We start from the raw sequence: 24260 nt of genomic DNA on the forward strand, positions 1-24260 counted from the left end.
AATCTGGCCCTGCTCCAAAGTCACCTAGTTGTTTTGGAAATTACAGTCCTTCATTGCCTAAATATGGGCTTATCTTTAGGCTCCTGTTTTGAAAATATCAGACAGCGTATACGAATGTTCACGATAACTTCAATGTACTAAAAGCGTAACTTCACTGTCAGCACTGAAGCAGTTTTATTGAGAAGTGAACATTTTATGCCACTAAGAAATATTGTTGGAGCGATGGTGGTGTTTCTGATATTTACATGGCAAGGATTTGTAAACTTGTTAAAACGTAATAAATAAATACATACAATTTTAGCTGCTCATGCTGCAAACACATGGGCAAATGATGAACTTTAGGCACATGAACAGTCCCAGTGAAGTTAGGTACCTGCCTGAGGATCAGAGTTAGTACTTTGGCTTTTGGCTGCGGTAGTATGGCACTATATAATAGTAGCATTTATCATTTAGTTCAGTATAAGTTTTAATCTAAAGTTGCAATAGCACAACTTTTCAAGCTGTATTTACAAAGCCTCAACCTAACTAAAACGGATTTTTGCAACATTTAAATGCTTTACAATTATTTAAAACACTCTGTCCTGTTTAAAAGATTCAAACAACAACACATCGTTGTGGTGGGCACTTGGCTGGGGTAAAGCTCGGGCAGCAATTGTTGGAGTGAGTGATTGCTCATGTGCAATGTTTCCATGGGAAATCAAAATGAGATCTGCTAGCTCCATATTTAATGCATTCATTTCCCTACCTCTTTGGGTGTTTTGAAGAAAGAGAACTATGTTTCAGAAGATTGTTGATGAGTCCAAGACGTATGACAACGAAAATGCCTGGACTGAATATTTGTCTCTGGAGACCACAAGAAAAGAGATTGTCATGTGAGTAAATAAAAACCTCTTGATAGGCAAATGGTGCAGTGACAACTACGCCCCCATTCAGTAAGTGTCTACTAAGAACCGACTGCATAGTTTAGCATAGCATGCGATATTTTCCTAAAAGGGATATTAAGACAACATTTTAGTATTTAATGACTCTTGGAGCCAAAAGTATAGTGGCTTTGCATTCTGGGTTATTCTCGAAGGGTAGCCATATAAAAAGATATTAAAACAAAAGCCAAATCTCTTAAACTTTCTCTGTACTAAAGAATTATATGGAAATATAGCAGAATTTTTTTAAGTGTGTGAATAGGATGAAGTCTCATCTAGGTTAGGGTGACCAGATGTCCCAATTTTATAGGGACAGTCTTGACTTTTGGGTCTTTATCTTATATAGACACCTGTTACCCTCCACCTCGTCCCGATTTTTCATATTTGCTGTCTGGTCACTCTAATCTAAATAAGTGTCAAGTAAACTTTATATTCAAATTCTAATTGCAAGTATCCACATTTCTAATTTAAATTGCTTATTCTGCTTGGATGTATTTATGGCGACTTTCAAGATTATCTGAATCCTATGAGTTTTAGGGAGCAGACATCCAATGACAAAACCTGAAGTTATTGCAAGGCCCACACAGAACCAGAGAGCCTAATGATGAAGAGTTGCAAGAAGTCTGTTTTGGCTTAAACAGTAAGGGAGGCCAAAGCCTCCCTATTGATGAAATCAAGGATAAGAGCTTGAAAACAGAGTGCCATCCTATATGAATCTGAAGCCTGGTCTACATCTAAAACTTACTAACAATAGCTGCTCCGCTCAGGAGTATGAAAACTTCACACCTCAGAGACGTAGTTAAGCTGACCTAAACCCTGTCTACTACCTAGCTACCACCTCTCAAGGGGGTGGAATTACTACAGTGATAGAAAAACCCCTTCCATTGCTGTAGCCAGTATTCACACCACAGCAGCCTACAGTGCTTCAGTTGTGCTGCTCTAGCACTTGTAGTGTAGACACACTCCAAGTAAGCTATTCCTGCAAAGTAGCCAGAAAACTCCTCTCAATGAGAAACCTTTTACTCTGCTTCACAGCTCAGATTCAGAATGCACTCACTGAGATTGCATGGACACTCTGGAGACAGTGCAGAGGAAAGCTTCTATCAGAGCCACAGCATAAGTAGGGCCCTACCAAATTCACAGCCATGAAAAACACGTCACGGACTGTGAAATCGGGTCTCCCCTCTGAAATCTGGTCTTTTATGTGCTTTCACCCTGTACTACACATTCACAGGAAGACCACCATTTCTCAAATTGGGGGTTCTGACCCAAAAGGGAGTTGCAGGGGGGTCGCAGTATTGCCACCCTTACTTCTGCACTGCCTTCAGAGCTGGGCGGCTGGAGAGCAGCACCTGTTGGCCGGGTGCACAGTTCTGAAGGCAGCGCCACCGCCAGCAGCAGCGCAAAAGTATAGAGTGGCAATACCATACCATGCCATCCACCCTTACTTCTGTGCTGCTGCTGGCGGCGGCTCTGCCTTCAGTGCTGGGCTCCCGGCCGGCAGCCACTGCTCTCCAGCTGCCCAGCTCTGAAGGCAGTGCCGCCACCAGAGGCAGCACAGAAGTAAGGGTAGCAGTACCGCAACCCCCTCTACAATAACCTTGTGACACACACACACACACACCCCCTCCTTTTTGGGTCAGGACCCCTACAATTACAACACTGTGAAATTTCAGATTTAAATAGCTGAAATACTGAAAATTTACGATTTTTAAAATCCCATAACTGTGAAATTGACCAAAATGGACCCTGAATTTGATAGGGCCCTAAGCATATGACTTAGAAGATTCTCTGTTCTGTAACAGGTCGTGTTCAGAACATGGCTTTCAACAGACAACCCTCTGGCTTCCTCTTTCCTTCAAACGCCCTTTGTACAGACTATTTACATGCCAAGACTTCCTCTGAGGTTTGTGCAGAGGGAGCCTTCAGAATCTGGAGTTAAGACTTAGGAGTGACCATCTCAATAGCTGAAAACAAACTACAGTTACAACATCCAAACAGGTCCATCACTGGAGTGGGTTGTTGTTTGAGTAGTATTTTTAGGCATAGAGCTTTGGGGTCTGACTGGGACAGCCCACTGGGTATCAGCTCTTCTCACTGGCTAAAGCATTTCTAACAAATTTTAAGCCTTTATTTAATAAGTCCTTTTTATTATGATTGCAAAAAACAAAACAGAAAAACCCACTAACCCCCCCCTTCCCAAAATACCCACACTCATCTTAAATGCAATGTTGGCAACTTTCACATTTGTAGCACAAGTCTTGCAATGTTTGGTGTTTTTCTTGAAGCCCTAGGCCAGGATAGAGTATCAATGGGATCTTGGCTTCAAAGTGCCTAAATCAGTTAGGTGTTGTAATACTGAGCACAGCAACACCTTTAAAAATCTGGGGCCCAGTTCCTAAGGCAGGTGATTAGGGGAGAAACGTAGATTCTTAAAAAAAAGGTTATTTAACCATCATGGCTGGAGGTAAAAGCTTGAAAACATGAAGCAAGTACACCCTGATGGTTCACACTAGAAGCCAAATAAAAAAGACCCCAAATTAAAAAAAAAACAAAACAAAAAACAAAAAACACCAAGATTTTTAAGTTAATATGATTTCTGAACCCTTGGCGTTAACTGTACCAGACAGATAGAATGAAACAATGGCTCAGAGACCTGAATGCTGAACCTCTTTATAGACATGAGGCCCTCAACATAGGGTGGGGAAGAGGCATTCTCTGTGAAGGAACTGTATTTGTGGCAGAACTGGCCAGTGCAAAGTATGGGTTCCTTATGCTGATCGAAAGATCTAAACTGCCTGCTAGGAGAATGTGCAGGGATCCTACTTACTGAAGTCCAGGGTCTCCCTGTAGTAGCATTAGATAGGCTTCTTCATTCCACAAAAGGTGCTGGGTTTGGAGCAGAGGAATCCTTTTCTTCCAATCCTTCTTGGATCCCTTGCATAAGTGGTTTTGTTCTAGGAGTGGGGAGCATTAGCACTGACAGAAATGCCACCTGTCATTTAAATGAGGTGTTATCTCTGAAGCATAATGAGCACTTAAAGTCAACGTTGATAACTGTTTCCTTGCTCATCAGTTTAGCAGAAACATCCAGCTAATACAGGCTTTAGTGTTGTGCTTGAGACATACCACCCCTTCCTCCCCAATCTGACCTCCACAGAGCTCTGAAACGCAACTAGTTTCATTACTGTCAGTGCAGCCAATTTAATGAAACCTCTCCCTTCTTCTCCAGCAGGAACAAAGGTGAATCCTGACCTCAGACAGGAGGAAGAGTGGTTTAGCCACAACAAGGGTGTAATCCTCACTGCCCATGAGCTCTAATCCCAGGCCAGCAAACAACATCCAGCATTGTACTTGGGTAGCACCATGGCTGTGTTAACCTCCCAGTCCCTTCCCCCCCACACACACACTGCCATCACTTACGATTACAAGCCCTGGTCAGGGCTGGCTCCAGGGTTTTTGCCCCCCCAAGCAGAACAAAAAAAAAAAAAAAAGCCGCCATCGCGATCAGCTCTACCCCCGCCACTTCAGAATTTGGCGGCTGGTCCTTCGCTCTGAGAGAGACTGAAGGACCCCGCCGCCAAATTGCCGCTGAAGATCCATATGTGCCGCCCCTCACTGCTGGCCGCCCCAAGCAGCTGCTTGCTGGGCTGGTGCCTGGAGCCGGCCCTGGCCCTGGTGATGCCAAAAACCAGGCCCTATAACTGCCAACTCAGCCAGGATGTTTGTGGTGTGGGAGTCACAGGGAAAGAGACTTAAATATGGTGCATTTCTGTATTCTCCGGGAGCAGACATGAAACTTAACCATGAGCGACTACGACTAATGCCGCAACACATATTGCTTTGGAGATGTGAGGCACAGAAATAATCAGAACTGCATTCTGGGGCTATCCCTAGACACCTCCTAGAGTGCTGGCTAAAGTAGCTGTTGAGTGCTCATCTGTGGCTAAGACAGCAGTACTAGGTAGAAAGTTATTCCTTGCACATCGTTTTCTATTTTAATATTATTACAGTAGAACCTTAACATGCACCAACAACTGGGATACTATCAATTGCGTAACCTGCACTGGATAAGTGAACAGTTAAAATTTAACATACTCAGTAACTGGTTAAGAGATAGGAAACAAAAGATGGGAATAAATGGAGAGAAGTAAATAGCAGGAATCCCCCCAGGATCTGTACTTGGACCAATGGTGTTCAGCATATTCAGAAATGATCCAGAAAAAGGGGTAAACAGTCAGGTGGCAAAGATAGTTAAATCTAAAGCTGACTGCGAAGAGTTACAAAGGGATCTCACAAAACAAAAACAACAGGAGATGAATTCATTGTTGATAAATTCAAAGTATAGCATATTGGAAAACATAATCCCAACTATACATATATAATTATAGGGTCTAAATTAGCCGTTACCACTGAGAAAAGATCTTGGAGTCATCGTGGATAGTTCTCTGAAAAACATCCACTCAGTGTGCCGCAGCAGTCAAAAAAATGAACAGAATGTTGGGAATCATTAAGAAAGAGATAGATAAGAAGACTGTAAATATCATAATGCTCTTATATAAATCCATGGGTCACTCATACCTCAAATACTGCATGCCGTTCTGGTTGCCCCTTCTCAAAAAAGATATTAGAATTGGAAAAAGTACGGAGAAGGGCAACAAAAATGATTAAGGATTTGGAACAGATTCCATATAGTAGGGCCCTACCAAATTCACAGTCCATTTTGGTCAATTCTGCTGTCATAGGATTTTAAAAATTGTAAATTTCATGATTTAAGCTATTTAAATCTGAAATTTCACTGTGTTATAATTGTAGGAGTCCTGGCCCCAAAAGAAGTTGTGCGGGGCTGAGTCGCAAGGGTAGTGTGTGTGCGTGCGTGTGCGTGTGCGCAGTACTGCTACCCTTACTTCTGTGCTGCTGCTGGCAAGGTCTTCAGAGCTGGGCAGCCGGAGAGCGGTGGCTGCTGGCTGAGAGCCCAGCTCTGAAGGCAGAGCCGTCTTTGTCAGCAGTGCAAAAGTAAGGATGGCCTAGTATGGTATCGACACCCTTACTTCTGAGCTGCTGCAGCGCTGCCTTCAGAGCTGGCACCCAACCAACAGCTGCTGCTCCAGCCACCCAGCTCTGAAGTCAATGTAGAATAAGGGTGGCAATACCGTGCCCACCTAAAATAACCTTGGGATGCCCCGGAACTCCCTTTTGGGTCAGGACCCCCAGTTTGAGAAATGTTGGTTTCCCTGTGAAATCTGTGTAGTACAGTGTAAAAGCACACAAAAAAGATCAGATTTCATGGAGGGGGGACCAGATTTCACGGACTGTAAGGTGTTTAAGGCCATGAATTTGGTAGAGCCCTACATATGAGAGACTAAAAAGACTGAGACTATCCAGCTTGGAAAAGAGATGACTAAGGGGAGCATGATAGAGGTCTATAAAATTGTGCCTGATGTGGAGAAAGTGTTATTTACCCCTTCACATAACACAAGAACTGGGGGTCACTAATGAAATTAATAGGCAGCAGGTTTTAAAAAAAGAAGTACTTTTTCACACAACACACAGTCAAACTATGGAACTCATTGCCAGGGGATGCTCTGGAGGCCAAAATTACACATAGTGGATTAAAAAGAGAATTAGATAAATTCATGGAGGGCAGGTCCATCAATGGCTATTAGCCAAGATGGTCAGGGATGTAACCCCATCCTCTGGGTGTCCCTAAGCCTCTGACTGTCAGAAGCTGGGAGTTGGTCACTCAATAATGCCCTGTTCTGTTCATTCCCTCTGAAGCATTGACCACTGTCAGCAGACAGGACCACTGGTCTGACCCAGTATAACCATTCTTATGTTCATTAAATTCTGACAAGTGTCTAGTTCTAATAATTGATACTGGATAGTGGTCTAGCATATGTTCTGTAGTATTTAGAATAATTAAACACAGACATAAAACCTCACTGCAGGTTCTGCTACTAAATCTTTGCTAAGAAGTTACATGAGGTTTTTGAGAATTAGCATAGCAGTAAGACCTAAAAAGCAAACCCATCTGATCAAAGAAAAGTACAGTAATCACAAAACTGTTTTGGTGGCAGGCAAGAAACAGATACACTAGGTTTAACTCAAGGTACTACTGCATACTGTCTGTCCCTGGTTTACAAAATGGTTCTCCTCAATCTTTAATGCTTGGCAGGGGAGAGGAGAGAATTAGCAAAGTGTAGTACTGTTAAATTACAGTATAGAGCCTGGATCCAGTGGGAACAGGACTGAGTGCTTCAGAATAGAAACTAACTCCGGTTCTTGTTCTGTTGTCCAGGGCCATGATGATGACTGCCTGTGACTTATCTGCGATCGCTAAACCCTGGGAAGTGCAGAGTAAGGTCAGACGCCTGATACACAATGTACTCCAATATACTGAAACACACTCTATTGTCTGAAACCTGCATGAAGGAGGCTTCTCCTTACTTATCCTGGCCAAGTTTCCAGGAACGCTGGTAGAAATGATATTTTTAGATTGATGAGCCAAGACCTTTTAGCTTGATGTTATGTTATTAGCAATCATGTAAGAGCTGAAGCATCAGGGCTTACCAACACCACCTCTTCCCTCCCAGTGTTTCCATAGAAGGTTTTTATGGAGTTGTATAAAGCTTAAGACATTTATACACAGCTGGATAGTTGTTAACATTGGACTGTCACAGAAACAGTTACTGTGCTGAATGTAAAAGTAGGTAAATAAATGTAAAAGCAAACATATCTAGAGACCGCACTCAGTGCTATGAACCACTAGGACATGGTGAGTAGCACACAGAGAGGCTGCAGGGAAAACAGTGCTGGCAACTCTGACTTTATTGCCTGTCTCATACCATTCAGGGTTTTTCTTAAAGCCCTCGCTCCTGGAATCATGTGGCTGAGAATCTCAAGTAACTTTCTCTTTAAAAAGCATTTAGTCCTCATTCTTACAGAAAGTTTAAGAACAAAAAACAACTGCACAAAACCATAAGACAAACTCCAACATTCATATTTTAAAATCTCACTTTTTAGGGGTTGGGGAGGAAGAGTCATGAAAGCTTCAGATTGGTAATATTGGGAAAGGACAATTGTGTCCTGGGGAACGTGGCAAAGAATCCTCTAATGCTGTGACGGTCCCCACCCTAAGCCTCATTGTGAAGTCCTGCTAAGGGGCAGCGGGGGAGCTGTTCATTGACTGACATGAAGGCGCAGTAGACCGAAGAGCCTGCTGCCAGAGTCACGGAATTTGATTCTGCACTTCATAGCCTTAGGGTGATTCCACTGATCTGAACGGTGCGATCCTGCTGTGAATTTGTTAACTACACAGCAAGCAAGGCTGTGAATCTACAGCACTACCACTACCACATGCAACAACATCCTACCTGGAACATTGCTGCAGAGCAATAGCAGCGTCCACATGGGACATTACTGTGTGGCAAGCTGGCATGCTGTAGAGTCACACCCTGGTTTGCCATTCAGTAACTCGTCGTGTAGACAAACTGAGTAGAGAATCAGATGCACCGTGCTAAGAGGATCACTTGGCTGTAGTCTGGGATTTGACAGACAAGATTGCTGGGTAAGGGAGCAGGGACTGGAACTCTCCTGTTAATGGAGACAAACTGTTTCAGATTAAAATCCCCAAACTGACTGTAGCTCTTATGCCAATGTAGGTAGCTCTCCTAGTAGCAGCTGAATTCTGGGAACAGGGAGACTTGGAAATAAGTGTACTTCAGCAGCAGCCTATCGTAAGTAGCCTATGAGCTCAGATTCATTCATTTCCTTCTAGCAAACCTCTTCACTGACAGCAGTACATGAACAGGGCTGGATGCTTTGACAACATGGGAGCCCCTCCCGAGGGGCGGGGGGGGGGGGGGAGAAAACTCCTGTAATAGACATGAAAGCTGAAAGCAGTGATAATACATGTCACAGGTTCCAAAAACCTAGCTCTGCTAATGAATTTAAGTGAAATGTTTGTTTAGTTAATTTAAGGAACTTTAGGATCCCCTTAGCATTTATTAAGAATACAAAGATCCATCAATCTGGTACTATGGTGAGGGGCATAACAGAAAACAGTATCTAGGGACAGAAGTGGAGAAGAGAGACTGTAGCTTGCTAAAGGAAAATGATGAAAATACCATTGTCTGTGTAGGAGAAGGAAGAGGTCCGAAAAGGAAAGCTCTTGAGAATGATACAGCAGAAGTGTTAGGCTGAGTTGCGACACTCCTCAAGGCGGAGTAGTTCTAAAGGGAAAACAGCCAGATGTGGCATTGAAGTGTTCTCCAAAGAAATTCTGTTCTCTTCCAGCCTATGATGGACAGGAAGAAAGCTGTTGAGCTTCCAAAGCTTCAAGTCGGTTTCATTGACTTTGTGTGCACGTTTGTTTATAAGGTAAGCGACTTGCACAGCAAAGAATGAATGTTTGCTGATGCAGCAACAATGACGGTTTTTAAAAACCACTTACTCTAGCAAAAATTATATAAGCAAATTTCTCTCTGATCAGTGAGACTTGACCAATACCTAGAATGTTAATCAACAAGACACACGCTCGTCTTTCCCCTGACCAAAGACACTGCATGCAATAAATTTGGACACGGGGATAAGCCTACGCTGTAAGCAGGAAAACTCCCACCATTACAGTGCCAACATGCACTAGGAGTAACTGGTCCAGGATTGTTATATACATTATTTAATACACTTTAAGTTTTGCTACATGGGATCACATCATCTGCCCAGCGGAGCAGCTGTGCACCACATAGCAGTGCAGGGCGGCCTTGAACCCAGAGCTACAGGTGTGCGGTAAGTGGTGATCCTTGGGCAGTTAGTGTAGCGCAGAGCAGCCTCACAGTGCCTGACAGCCCCAGGACTGGTCAATTGTACAGAGCCGTCTTTGAACCTCTAGGCATGGGCTGCACTGGGCCCAGGAGATAAAAGCCAAGATTCCACAGCAAACTCCATATAGGGCTGTGGAGGTAATGGGTGAGACAATACACAATTCCACTCCTGCTGGAATGGAAGGGCACAGAGTGGGCTCAGGGTATCTCTTGAGTGGCCCACAGGATCTGGTCCATGAGGTAACTATAGCTGAACTGCTCGGTAATGGTGACCCTACTGTAATTAAATGTAGCACCCTCATAGGTGGATAATAGCAGAAAACCCACTGCAGTAACATTTAACTATAAAAACGGGAACTGCGCAAAAGGGAGGGCGCTTGTTAAATGGAAATTAAAAGGAGCTGCCAGAAGGTTAAATGCCTGCAAGCAGCATGGAGACTACTTAAAATACCATCTCAGACTAAACATATGCCCCAAATCATAAAAGACAATAAGAGGAACAAAAGAACGCCACCACGGCTAAACAGCACAGTAATAGAGGCCATTCGAGGCAAAAAGGCATCCTTTAAAATTTGGAAGTGAATTCCTAGTGAGGGTAACCGGAAGGCGCACAAACTCTGGCAAGTTAAGGGTAATAAGGCAGGCCATGAAAGAACTTGCTAAAGATGCAAGAACTAAGAGAAAGAATTCTTTCAAGTACATCAGCAGCAAGAAGCTTGCCCAATAGGCAGTGGAGACCCTAGATGACAAAGGTGCTAAAGGAGCACTCAAGACAGACAAGGCCATTGCAGAGAAGCTAAATGAATTCTTTGCACTGGCCCTTACTGCAAAAGTAGTGGAAAGAGTCAACAGCTTTTGTAAAAGGGAAGTTATGTCTCACCAATCTATCAGAATTCTCTGAGGGTGTCAATAAGCATGTGGACAAAGGTAAAAGATAGGAAACAAAGGGTAGGAATAAATGGTCAGTTTTCAAAAAGGAGAGGGGTAAATAGCAGGGTTCCCCAAGGATCTGTGGTGTTCAGTATATTCATTAATGATCTGGAAAAGAGGGTAACCAGTGGCAGAGGCAACGTTTCCTGACAATGCAAAATTATGCAAGGTAGTTAAGTCCAAAGATGACTGCGAGGAGTTAGAAGGGGATCTTGGGTGACTGGGCAACAAAATGGCAGATTAAATAAAGACTGGTAAGTGCAAAGCAACGCACATTGGAAAAAATAATTGCAATTACACATACAAAATTAGCTGCTGCCACTCAAGAAAGAGACTTTAGAAACATTGTGGCTAGTTCTCTGAGAACTTCCATCCAATGCACAGCTGTGGTAAAAAAGGCTAACAGTATGTTAGGAACTATTAGGAAAGGGACAGAAAATATCATAATGCCACTGTATAAACCCACACCTTGAATACTGTGTCTCATTCTGGTCACCTCATCTCTAAAGATATAATGGAACTAGAAAAGCTTCAGAGGGCAAAAAACACAATCAAGGGTATGGAACGGCTTCCATACGAGGAGAGACTACAAAGATTAAGGCTGTTCAGCTTAGAAAAGAGACAACGAAGGGGGGATATGATAGAGGTCTTTATAATCATGAATAGCATGGAAAAAATGAAGCATTATTTACCCTTTCCCACAGTACAAAAACCAGGAGTCACCTGGTGAAATTAATAGGCAGCAGATTTAATACAAACAAGATGAAGTACTTTTTTAACCTAATGAACAGTTAACCAGTGGAACTCATTACCATGTGACTGCTAAAAGTATAACTGGGTTCAAGAAAATAACTGGATAAATTAAAGGAGGATAGGTCCATTAGTGGCTATTAGCCAAGATGGTCAGGGATGTAACCCCATGATCCGGGTGTCCCTAGCCTCTGACTGCCAGAAACCAGGAGGGTAAAATTGTCCTGTTCTGTTCTGAAGCTCTGGGACTGGCCACTGTCGGCAGACAGGATACTGGGCTAAATAGACCTTCGTTCTGACCTAATATGGCTGTTCTTATACAAATCTTCTAAAGCTCTGGGATGAAAACCAGGGAGGATAACTCTGCTCCTCTGGCACAATGGAACTTTCCACCCTGAGGCAATGGGACAGAGGAAGAGAGAAGGACTGCAATGATGAAGAAGGCTACCCCTCAGTCCTGACTGCATGTACCTCCTAGCAGGCCTGTCAGGACTCACCTGCCCCAGAGATTCCTCAGCTAGGTTTAGGGTGGGTGTAACTCGATCTAGGAGGATCTCCTGAAACAAGCTGCTTCCCTCTCCCTGCTGATAGGCTCTGAACCCAGGTGTAAACACATCCTCTAATTAGCTTACTCTCCAGGCCAGGCCAGACCTGTAGCTGGCACCCTGCTTCAGGAAATTAACCCCGTCCCAGCCTGAACTAGCACCCAGTGGCACAGATATTTTGGATGAGCAACCTTGGCTAAGTCACTGTTGTACTGTTTGTTGGGTGTGCTTGGGGCAGGAATTTTCACGTTTCCATGAGGAAATTCAGCCGATGTATGAGAGATTGCTGAACAACAGAAAGGAATGGAAGGCTCTTGCTGATGAGTATGATGCAAAAATGAAAGTGCTGGAAGAAGAGAAGAAAAAAGAGGAGGAAAAAATGGCTGCAAAGCAAGGTCAGAAATACTTAAAATGTTAATACCTCAGAATTTACTCCTATGGCTAACTCCCCTACCCCACCAACCCCCTGCATAAATTAAATTATCCAAACTCTCAGCTCTTCCCATACTTGTGAATTTGGTCCAGTAGTTAAAGCAAACGGTTGGATACAGGAGAAATCCTCAATCTGAGTTGGGCCTATGACTCACTCTGTCAAGGGCCAAAGTCATAATAGTGAATGGCTTCAAAACCTACAATTCACATCTCAGACAGTTCCACGCCTCCAGAAAGGCCATCTGCATGAACTCCTCTGTGGAAGAGATCTCCTGTGGTAATGGGTTGGTTAACACCTGTAAGACCAGATCAACACACAGTGTAGCCAATCATACTGAACACTGCTAATCCTTGTCTGCACTTGCAGCTCAGCTACGTCTGTTGGCCGCACCGAGTCAGCTTTGTAGTGTAGTTAGTCTATGGGGGGGAGGACACGTGCTTGAGAATACAGAGGCTGTGGCTAACATGCTGCCTAATGGGCCAAGGGAAAAAACAATGAACTCACTAGAAATAAGATGAAGCACTGCAGTTACTCCCAAGTGTACCTTTCTAGCCAAACTTTTGCTGATAAGACTCGTTATTACAGCTTCCAACGAAGGTTGTGGAGTCCCCATCATTGGCAGCTATCAAAAACAAGTTGGACAAAGTCCACCTACCAGAGATGGTCTAGGTTTACTTGGTCCTTCCACAGCATGGGGGGGATGGACTTGATAACTTCTCGAGGTCCCTTCCGGCCCTCCATTACTAGGATTCTATGCATGCTGATTGTTTGGTTTTAATGTTTTTTCCCTGGGCCTAGCCCAATTCTCATTTGAGTCAGTGGGAACTGGACTGAGGCCTTCATTCTTAATACAATTTTGTGGTTAAGACAAGACCATTCATATCTGAGATTGTCTCCACCTCAGACAAGGTACTGACCTCTTGAGAAAGGCCGTCAGGGAGATCATTATCCTGAAGCATTTTGGAGCAAGAATTGCTTTGCGTAGAAAACAGCTCTGAGCTCATTGGTGGCACGTCAGAATATCTAGGAATTTATACCAGCTTCCTCACTGAGAGCCTTCCAAGGGTTAAAATGTCTCAGTTAAAGACTAAAGGATTTCAAATTGTGGTGAGTTTAGAGCAGCTGCGAATGTATCCCTAATTACTTGTTTCCTCTCATACAGCTGTTATGAAGGCAACTTGCAATGGAAGAACAACTCCCCCATCTAGAACCTGTTGTATCATTTAAACCTACTTCTGCTGGCGTATGAACTATGCACCCTGGGAAAGGTCTTGTAAGAGAAAAAAGTTCCAGTGTTCAAATATAAATTCTCAATTTAACCCTTTAATTATCTAAACTGGGCTCATCATCTAGCCATGGAAGGGCCTAGTTTTGTTTACATGACCCATGTGAGCACCCTAACAGAGGACAGTGAGCCAAATTCTGCCCTCTTTCTCACTCCATACAATGCCACTGAAGGCACTGAGTTGTACCATTTAAGATAGGGCAAAATTTTGGTCCCATGAATCTACTTGCATGACTAATGGCTGTAGCATATGTCCTCAAGTCTGAATTCCCCCTTCCCTACTCCAAACCCCCATGCATATTTACAGGGCCAGATGGATGGTGAATGGACTTTGTGCCCAATTCAACTGTGATTTACCTAGCGTGCAGGCAGAGGTTACATGGTGGGTAAATTGAGGCAGAATTAACTCCTTGAATGTATCTTGCAGGACCACATGAACAAGCCAGCAAGATGTAAAAAGGTCAGATCCATTCATCTCGTAGAGAGAAAGATCCCCTTTATCCAAATATTTATGCTGAGATTCTGCTCTCAGTTATGCCGGTACAGCTGTGGAGTTATTCCACAGAAGTCAGATTGATGCCCCTAGAGCGGAGTTCAGAATGTGGGCATTCATCTAGAACAGTGAATCGGAGCACAAGAGCGTGTTAACAATAGAACTGTTAAATCATCTGTCCTTCTCACACATCCGAAAACTTTCTCTTTTGAAGGAATTGAGCCAAAGCCAGATCTGGTCTAAACAATTGCAACTCCACTGAAGCTAAAGAAACACCCATGAGAACAAGAATAATTCCGTAGCAGGGTCCGAACAGTATGCAGTCAATGCTACATGGGGCCACACACTGCATGATGAGGATAAAACAAAATATTGAAAAGCTGCTCATTCCCTGAGCATGATCAGTTTTGTGCACGGAATGAGGCAGGGATCCTGGGGAAAACATAGCATGTGATCAGGTAATTAGAGTGTTGGTCAATGCATGGGCACAAGGGCGCTACATTAAAGTTGCAAAAGCAGCCTTAATTCCGGCATTCCTTGAGTGTTTGACTTTACAACAATCATATTATTATAATATAATTTGTTCATAATGTAACTTGCGTGACCAAAAAGTAGGCCTATTTTGATCAAAATTATGGAAAACAAGAATATGATCAAGCTTAGGGTAGGTGCTACAATTGGTTTTGGAATGTCCCCCATTGTTGTTTGCAGGGTTGATCCCAGGATATGAGAGAAACAAGGTAGGTGAGATAATATCTAGAAGTTGGTCCAATAAAATATACTACCTTACCCACCTTGTTTCTTTGGGACACCGCTGCATTTCCTAACACCTCTGAAATGCTGAGAGCTGAATTAGAGAAACAAATTCCAACATGTGGCTTCAGCTTGGTCTGTGCAGCCACATTTACAAGAACCCAGCAAAGGAAATGATAGGGGAAGGATGTAAGGAGATATCCTACTCTCCTCTTAGTCAAGGTCACCCCCCCCACCCCCTTTTGAACAAGTCACTGTTTTATGAGAGATTTACTATAGTTAAGACATATTCTGTTAGCTTTTGTAAAAACAAACATAGCACCGTGATACTCTCGTCATCTCCTCTGCTTTTACACTTGTGACCCACTTACATCTATAGCTACTCCTAACTGAAGAGAGAGGAGAACTGGGTCCACAACGATCTCTGATTCTCACTGAATGTCAGTAATGCCTGATTCACAACAGTGAGGGAGAAGACTGGCTGTTTTTTTTTTTTTTTTTTAAAAGACACAGATGCTCTGTATATTTATTCCTTTATTTTCACCTTCCCATTTTTATTTAGTGGTAACCCTTTCCCCCCCTGGAATTAGTGTTTCCAATTTCTCTCATCAGCCTCATTTCCCCCCATAAATCCTCCCCCAGTCTGTCACTACCTTTCTGCTCCATCCCAATGCATACTCAGAGGTATTGGCCTCTGCTACAGCAAAGAATGGGATACAAAAATCCCTCTTCCCCTAGTTCAGTGGTCCCCCAACTTTTCCCATCACATGCCCCCAGGAACCAAGGCCAGGAGCAGGGCTGTGGCTCCTGGATGAGTGTGTGTGGGTGGATGGACAGGGGTAAGAGGGCAGAGGCTAGGGCCAGAGCTGCTGGGGGGTAGGGCCATGGCCAGAGCAGGGGGTGGGGAGGGAGCCCCACCCAGCCCCTGCCATCCCCCAAAAAACATTCCTCGGCATGCCCCCCAGTTTGGGGAACACTGCCCTAGCATTATGTAAGAGAGGGAACACATCCTGCCCCCAAAGGGAAAGGCAGAGAGCTAAGTCCTGAGACAAGGTGGTCTGAGGACAGCTCTAACATATAAGCGTTGGGTTTACAGGAGCTCATACTGTACTATTATTTCTGTGTTAATTTGCTATTAAGTTGTGTTCAACAAGCATAGGATTATTCAGGCAGCACTGTGGCCTAAATATGTTCAATGAAAACAAGGAAATTCAGCTACATTTATATTGTTTAGATAACTCACTGCAGAGAGGCATTACAGTGGTTAACAACAAAAGTAAAATTTTGCTCAGTTGCGTTATTCTCAGCACATTAGCCACACATTGCAGTGAAGAAAGCAGGAATCTGCAAGAATAAGAGGGTGATTAGCAGATTCATTAATGCATATGCATCAGTAGATAGCTCAAGTGCTGAAGACAATATTTAGTCTGATATTCCCCTGTGGCTGTGCTTACAGTTATACTAGAGTGCTGGCCATCCAAAACGGATACTTTAAACTGCACTCCAGCATTCACAGCAGCACTGGCATTATGTCTTTCAAAGAGTAAATTAGCATTAAATGTCAATTGATTTGAAGTGTAAATGGCAAGTACTTTCAGCTGTTTCCCTGGCCCCCACCGCCCTCTCAATTTTTTATTGGGTGAACTTTTGCAATGAGAAGTGTTTAACATCAGATGTTCACTTTAAGAGATTTGGCTATCACTGTAATTACCTAAGTTGTTCAAATCCTGATATGGTTGTACAAAAAAGGTGATCTTGAAAATATTAGAACACTTTATACACTAGGCTAAACATTTAATCCATTGGGTGTTTACAGGTGATAAATTAGGTCCACCATTAGGAAAAAATTAAGAATAAAAAGAAACTGAATACAAGACCCCAAGCAGATATTGCTGAGTCTGTAACAGTTACAGATGCAAAGTTTCCTGAGGCCATGTCTACATCTAAAATTTTGCAGCGCTGGTTGTTACAGCTGTATTAGTACAGCTGTATAGGGCCAGCGCTGCAGAGTGGCCACACTTACAGCAACCAGCGCTGCAAGTGGTGTTAGATGTGGCCACACTGCCGCGCTGTTGGGCGGCTTCAAGGGAGGTTCGGGGAACGCGAGAGCAAACCACGGGGAAGCTGGTCTCCTTTCCCAGTTTGCTCTCTCGTTCCCCGAACCCCCGAGCAAGCAGGTCTCCTTCCCTGCGGTTTGCAGGGTGGTTCGGCGAACGCGAGAGCAAACCGGGAAAGGAGACCAGCTTCGCCGCGGTTTGCTCTCGCGTTCCCCGAACAAGCAGGTCTCCTTCCCTGCGGTTTGCAGGGTGGTTCGGCGAACGCGAGAGCAAACCGCGGCGAAGCTGGTCTCCTTCCCCGGTTTGCTCTCGCGTTCCCGGAACCCCCCTGCAAACCGCAGAGAAGGAGACCTGCTTGCTCGGGGTTCGGGGAACGCGAGAGCAAACCGGGGAAGGAGACCAGCTTCGCCGCGGTTTGCTCTCGCGTTCACCGAACCACCCTGCAAACCGCAGGGAAGGAGACCTGCTTGCTCGGGGTTCGGGGAACGCGAGAGCAAACCGGGGAAGGAGACCAGCTTGATTACCAGAGGCTTCCTCAGGTATGCTGGGATACCTGCTTATTCCACGGAGGTCAAGAAAAGCGCTGGTAAGTGTCTACACTTGATTACCAGCGCTGGATCACCAGCGCTGGATCCTCTACACCCGAGACAAAACGGGAGTACGGCCAGCGCTGCAAACAGGGAGTTGCAGCACTGGTAGTGCCCTGCAGATGTGTACACCTCCTAAGTTGCAGCGCTGTAACTCCCTCACCAGCGCTGCAACTTTCTGATGTAGACAAGCCCTGAGTTAGACTGTAAGGTATGCCCATTACAATGTTAAATATCAGAGGGGTAGCCATGGTAGTCTGGATCTGTAAAAGCAACAAAGAGTCCTGTGGCACCTTACAGACTAACAGAAATATTGGAGCATGAGCTTTTGTGGGTGACTACCCACTTCGTCAGATGCATTCACCCACAAAAGCTCATGCTCCAATACATCTGTTAGTCTCTAAGGTGCCACAGGACTCTTTGTTGCCCATTACAATGTTGTCTCTCTTGATTTACTCATTAGAAAAAAAACCTCATTTTCAAGACAGTTTTAGAAAAACCTATCACTCAGTAACAAAATGAGAACTGTGTCTTCCCAACAGGCAGTCCAATCTGATTGACACTGGAAAAGCAGTTCTGAATTTGAATACATGGTTAAATACAGAGTTGTAGGCTTATACTGTAGCAATGATTTTAACCATGGTTAAACTGGCTTTTACCCATCAAGTCAGAGCCACAATTAATGACTTTGCATTTTTAGACACGTTGGGATCACTTTAGCATGAGGGATATTATTGATTCGTTACCAGATACATAAGGGAATACCTGCTTCTTCCTACATTACATCAATACCTCTTACTTGTACTTTGTATACAGTATATGCAAAAAAATCAATGAATAAATACTGTTCACAAGTATTTATTGATGGAAACAGTAAATATAGTGCTTAAATGAACTTAACATAGCTAATTCAAGGATTCAGATTTTGCTGAAGATGAAAATGACGTCCAATGCAATTTGTTCATTTCAGTATAGACTCTTCACTGGCTGAAAGGGAATAAGGAGAGTCAGGTTAGCTCACTGCTCTACAATGCAAACACATCACAAATATATCAAAGCCTCTGTGAAGAAAAAGATGACCTCAAAAAAATCTTCGAAAATTGCCAGTTCTCCATAAGCAGCTTTTAGCAAATGATTTTTCATTTTCCCTGAGTTCATTCTACAGCTGTTTGGTTTAAAGTTTCAGCGTTAAAGTGATTCAGTGTTTCAAATACAGACATTCCCAAACTGTAGTCTGCATAGCAAACTAGGCCACATGCTGCTGACTCTCTTCACTTCTAGTAGCTAACCTGCATTCAGTGAAGCTAACAATATATGGAAAAGTATTTAATGCAAGTAACTGTTCTACTTACCACAGGGATGTTAGGTAATTGTTAATGGGAAGCAAGCCGTTTACCTATCTTCCCATTCTCAATTACGTAACCCATGATATACTTTATTACAATGAAAGACCCTACCCTAAGAAAACAGTCTGGTAACCTCTGTACGAATAAAATGTGCAAGGTTTAAAGATTCATGTTCAGTCTCTCTGAAGGCATTGCTGCTCCCAGGAACACACTTTAACCAAATTTAAATTGTGTACCTAAAATTCCATACAAGTCCCATTAATTTAATTTTTAAGTAGGCTGTTCCACAGCCAAAGGCCAACCAACAGCATCTGCAAGTGTTAAAAATAATTGTATGTAACCATTCCATTACTGTCTCTACATCCAGAACCTGAGAAGTAATTTGTGTTATTGCACTAATAAGCCAAAACTGACCTAGCAGCTCCTCCGTAATATTTAGCGCCCATTCTGAGCTGGCATAATATAGATGAGAGAAGACAGTTAAGTCTTGTGGGCAAAACTTCAGCTGATACTTAATATCTGGGGCTTATTAGGACAGACATAATATGAAGTGAAAACAGACACAGAATGAGAAGAATCTTGCCATCATCTAGTTCAGCCTGTCCTCTGAAAAAAATCTTCCCAAAGAGACTTCTTCCAATGAAAAGACTCAAGTTTGAATATTTTATTCTCCTGACTTTAATTAAATAGGATTTATAAAACTATTTGCCTGTAATATACAGACTTACTATTGAGTACTTGAAAATAACTAGTTTGTCACCATTTCTGCAGTTTAGGACTCTACTGTGTTTATACTGTGTTTCAGCTTGGACAACTATATTAAAATAGTTTTTTTATATAGTTTTATTTTCTGATAATCATGCACTAACACAATGATCTGTGCGTTCTCCATCATGCTGGTAGTAGTTTTAATAAAGACATTTCAATGAAAAGCCATACATGAAAACATTTTCATCCATGTTCATGTAAGCCACTTGACAGTGTCGCTTTATTTTTTTTAAAAAGCATCTTCCTTCAAACAGTGTTTTTCTATGTACTTTTAGGGCATAGAATGGGTACGCTAATATTAAAAAATATATATATATACCTTCTGCCAGTTCTTTCGCAACTCGTTCCAATTCTTCACGCTTCTTTTTCTCTTCACTTTCTATTCTTCTTTCCTCTTCAGCAACAGGCTTTAAGTAGTCTGTCATTGAACAAAAATGTTATGTATCCACAACGTTTTATCCAAGGCACTCTACACAAGACTTTTAGAAACTACCTGCTCAACGGGAAGAAAAAAAAATCTCCCTTGGCCAGCAGGACTTGGAAAATTGGCTTACAACTGACTCCAGCTTTAAGTTAATCATCACTAAATACTTTAGAATTTTGCATCTTCAAGTCAGTGTGGAAGATGAAATACATTTTTTCTTCAAGTTCAAACTCTTTTTGCAAGCTAATTAACAAGAGCTTAAGAAGTATTTCAGTTCTACCCAAGGCATTTAGTGCAGACTCATCATCCTAAGACTGAAGGACTTTGACCTTGTATACTTTTTTGCACGTGTAAACGCAACAGTGCAAAAATCTTGTGCAGACATACTATACTGGTGTAAAACTGCAATAACTCTTTACACCAGTGCAGCATACGTATACTAGGGGTTTATACTAGATCAGCTATACTGGTGCAACAATCCTCAACACTTAGGGTGATGGTTTTCAAACTTCACTGCACTGCAACCCCCTTCTGACAAAAATTACTATACAACCCCACGAGGGGAACCAAAGCCTGAGCCCACCCGAGTCCCACCACCCCAGGCAGGGGGTGGGGTGGGTGTGAGGTGCCCAAAGGCTTCAGTCCCAGGTGAGGGGCCTGTAACTTGAGCCCTGCTGCCCAGGCTGAAGCCCTCAGACTTGGGCTTCGGCCTAGGGAACCAACGTGACTTAGGGCATACAAAGCCTCAACAGTGCTTTTGAGGACGTGTGTGCGTGTGTAAACAGTGACTTCACCAAGATAAAAAACATTTAGTCAAAGTAGTTCAATCCCCTACTGCAGAGTTCTGCACAGGTTACTCAAATGCCAATCTCTGACTGGCCAGTGCTAACGGCCTCCCTCACAGTTACGTTTTCAAACAAGCACCTCTGTGCTATTCTCCTATGCTACCCTTGGGAGAGGCTTCAAGAAAAAAAAAATCTTCAAAGCTACCTCATATTCCTCCTTCAGGATCTTCTTTGCCATGTCTACAAGAAGCTTGCTATGCTCAAACCAATGCCCATCAAGCTGGCCAATACTGTCTCATTGTTTCCTCCTACTCCCTTGCCTGTGTGTATATTCATCCGCTGTCAAATGTTTTATACTTAAATCATAAGCTTCCAGGGGCAGGAACCATCTTTTATTCTGGGTTTGTCTAGCTTCAACTTCCAGTCATTGGATCTTGTCACTAAGTGCTATGATAATACAAAGATGTTTTACCAAAACAAGCTATACCAATACACACACTTTCATACCAGGGTACCGGTGCCCATCCCAGGAGACTGTACAGATTTCACAGCATTAGTTTTGTTTTTTCTTAAACCCATTTAGTTAAATCAATGGGTAGACAAATCCTTATTCTTGCTTTTAAGAAAAGCAGACTGATATGAGCTTCAAATATTGAAATACTGCCTGACCTTCAGACAGGTCATTCCTCAGCAGTACACATCACAAACTCAAATCAGCATAGAGTACCATGACAGTGCATACCTTAGATGTCTGTGTTCAGATAATGCAAATCTTAGACCCTAAATTTAATACTAACAAGAACTTTGTGTATGTCAGACAACATGCTCACCAATTTTAAGGTGCCACACAAAATATACAATTAAAAGCTTAATATTTTGTATATCCTCATCTATGATCACTTTACTATTCAAGACATCAAAGTAGACAAATTGTCAATATTTAATTATACCTAATCCTTTTTCTATTGACTGGATTTAGCAAACATGAACCCAAATACACCAGCATCAATAAAGACTAATAAACTTCTGGCTGATAACTTGTGTCATTTCAAAGTTTATATTGTAACAAAAATAATGGCAAACTGTTTTTACATTCAGGCTGAAAAGAAAAGGTGGATGGAGTAATCTCTTTATTGGACCAACTTCAGGTCACTGAAAAAGAGCGCTGTGTAGCTTAAAAGCTTGTCTATTTCACCAACAGAAGTTTGTCCAATAAAATATATTATCTCACCCATCTTGTCTCTCTCAACTGGGACCAACACAATTACAACACTGCAAAGAAATGAAAACACTTACATCTTACTGTGCTAATTACAGTAGGAACTGATCAGTCAAAGCAGACAGTCACAGAGTTTAAGGCCAGAAGGGACTACCACATCATTTAGCCTGTCCTCCTATATATCACAGACCACCAGAATGTAGCAGGGTCCTAGATATTAGCAGCCAGTGAGCATGGGCGGCAAGTTTGTACAAATTCTGGTGGTGCCCAGAACCCACCCACCCCAACTCCACCTCCTCAAACTCCGCCTTCACCTGCCTAAGGCTCTGGGCGGGATTTCAGGGGGGAGGTCTGGCAGGTCCTGGGCTGGGGATTAGGGTGCAGAAGGGGTGCAGGCTTTGGGAAGGAGTTTGGGTACAGGCTTCGGGCTGGGGCACGGGGTGGGTGTGCAGGAGGGGGTGAGGGCTGCAGGCTTTGGGATGGAGTTTGGGTGCAGGCTCTGGGCTGGTGGTGGGGGTGTAGGAAGGGGGTGAGGGGTGCAGGCTCTGCACTGGTGGTGGGGGTGTAGGAAGGAATGAGGGGTGCAGGCTCTGGGAGGGAGTTTGGGTGCTGGGTGCAGGCTCTGGGCTGGGTGTGCAGGAGGGGGTGAGGGCTGCAAGCTTTGGGAGGGAGTTTGGGTGCAGGCTCTGGGCTGGGTGGTGGGGGTGTAGGAAGGGATGAGGGGTGCAGGCTCTGGGCTGGTGGTGGGGGTGTAGGAAAGGGGAGGTGATGCACGCTGGGGCAGAGGATCAGGCTGCAGAGGAATGAGGGTTGGGGCTGAGGATGAGAGGTTCATGATGCAGGGGGGCTCAGAGCTGGGGCAGAGGCTCAGGGTGTGAGTGGATGAGGGCTCTGGCTGGGGCTGAGGATCAGGGTGCAGGGGGATGAGGAGTGGGGCTGAGGATGAGGGTTTGGGGCACTGGAGAGGCTCAGGGGTAGGGCAGGGTAAGGGCAGCCTGCCTTGCCATTACTGGATGGCAGATACTAGGACCCTGGGGCAGCAGACAGCAGTTCTGCCGGGAGCCTCTCTCTGGCAGCACGAGCAGGCAGGGACCTGGGGGAGTATGGACACAGGAGGAGGGGTGGAAGGCGGAGGCCAAGACCAGCTCCAGGCAGGGATGGGGCTGTGGGGGGAGACCCGTGGGGGCCGGGGCCTGATCCAGGCTGGGCCAGGGGAGAGACCCAGCTCCAAATATTGCTGCAGCAGGGCACCCGGCCCTGAATATTCCTGGAGCCCGGGCACCTCGAGCCCATAGAACCCACCACCTATGCCAGTGAGTTAAATTTAATAGCGGCAAAGAGTTCTGTGGCACCTTATAGACTAACAAACATATTGGAGCATGAGGTTTCGTGGGTGAATCCCCACTTGGTCGGATACATCACATCTCTTCGCTGCTTTTACAGATCCTGACGAACCTGACTACCCCGCTGACACTGAAACTCAGTAGTTTCTCCCGCAGCCAGAAATGCAGTTTCGGCACTTACCATACCGCTTCTTCCCGTAGAGCATCCCCACCAGCAGGGCTGAGTACCTGGTGAGCTGCCGAAGGAAGGACAGACTTTATGTCGCAGACACAGAGGGAGGCTGGTTTTCAGGCTGCAGGATGGACCTGGGGCTGGGTAACCCCCGAGGCTGGGATCCCAGGCACCCACCACCGCCGGGAGGCTGGCCCCGCCTCGCAGCGCGACTCGGGCGGGTTTAATCCAGCTCAGCCCGGAGACCGGCCCCGAGCCCGCGGCCGGGTCAGAGACACGAGCTAGGGCACCGCCAGGCCCAGCTCTGACCTCCCCCGGGGTCACCTTCCCGCGCCCGGGGCGCTCCGCCCCAGCGGGCTGGCGGGGCCGGGGGAGCCGGCTCGAGCCGCGGACAACGCCCCCAGCCCCGTTACCTTGATGAGCGGCGACACCTGCACCGGGGGAACCATCTCGGCGAAACCGGAATGAGCCGGAAATGACGCGAGAAGAGAGCGCACCCACCGCGCAGAATTATGGGAACGTGTAAGCGGACGTGTGTGCGTGCGCGTGACGGATAAGGACGCGCGCGCGATGATCACGCGGCTGCTTGTGGCACACGCTAGTGCCGCAGGGGCTGCTGGGAGCGACG

The 24260-nt window shown here is 44.6% G+C and overlaps 2 protein-coding genes across 2 annotated transcripts in view; one reads left to right on the plus strand and one right to left on the minus strand.

The window, feature by feature from the left end:
• PDE6B (phosphodiesterase 6B) overlaps positions 1 to 14611 on the plus strand; it is a 36732-nt gene extending 22121 nt beyond the window's left edge. The window contains exons 17-22 of the mRNA XM_050944400.1: positions 765 to 872; positions 7219 to 7282; positions 8582 to 8656; positions 9216 to 9299; positions 12206 to 12362; positions 13563 to 14611. Of these exons, the coding sequence (XP_050800357.1) occupies positions 765 to 872; positions 7219 to 7282; positions 8582 to 8656; positions 9216 to 9299; positions 12206 to 12362; positions 13563 to 13627 (553 nt within the window). The 3' untranslated portion in view covers positions 13628 to 14611. The remainder of the gene's footprint in view (positions 1 to 764; positions 873 to 7218; positions 7283 to 8581; positions 8657 to 9215; positions 9300 to 12205; positions 12363 to 13562) is intronic.
• A 3806-nt stretch (positions 14612 to 18417) lies between these two features.
• ATP5ME (ATP synthase membrane subunit e) lies at positions 18418 to 24162 on the minus strand. Its single transcript, XM_050944399.1, has 4 exons — positions 24046 to 24162; positions 23642 to 23696; positions 20009 to 20107; positions 18418 to 18562 (listed from the first exon to the last, which is right to left on the minus strand). Exons 1-4 carry the CDS (start codon positions 24079 to 24081, stop codon positions 18537 to 18539), a joined length of 216 nt encoding a protein of 71 aa, XP_050800356.1. The 5' UTR covers positions 24082 to 24162; the 3' UTR covers positions 18418 to 18536.
• Between the last annotated feature and the right edge of the window lie 98 nt (positions 24163 to 24260).

Source organism: Gopherus flavomarginatus, chromosome 3 (genome assembly GCF_025201925.1).
Source record: "Gopherus flavomarginatus isolate rGopFla2 chromosome 3, rGopFla2.mat.asm, whole genome shotgun sequence".
NCBI classification, from domain to species: domain Eukaryota; kingdom Metazoa; phylum Chordata; order Testudines; family Testudinidae; genus Gopherus; species Gopherus flavomarginatus.

Coding starts and splice junctions, on each gene's coding strand:
- ATP5ME (XM_050944399.1), bottom strand. CDS start 24,081: ATGGTTCCCCCGGTGCAGGTGTCGCCGCTCATCAAG. Junction 23,697..24,045: donor AGGTGTCGCCGCTCATCAAG/GTAACGGGGCTG, acceptor TTCCTTCGGCAG/CTCACCAGGTACTCAGCCCT. Junction 18,563..20,008: donor TGCGAAAGAACTGGCAGAAG/GTATATATATAT, acceptor ATTCCCTTTCAG/CCAGTGAAGAGTCTATACTG.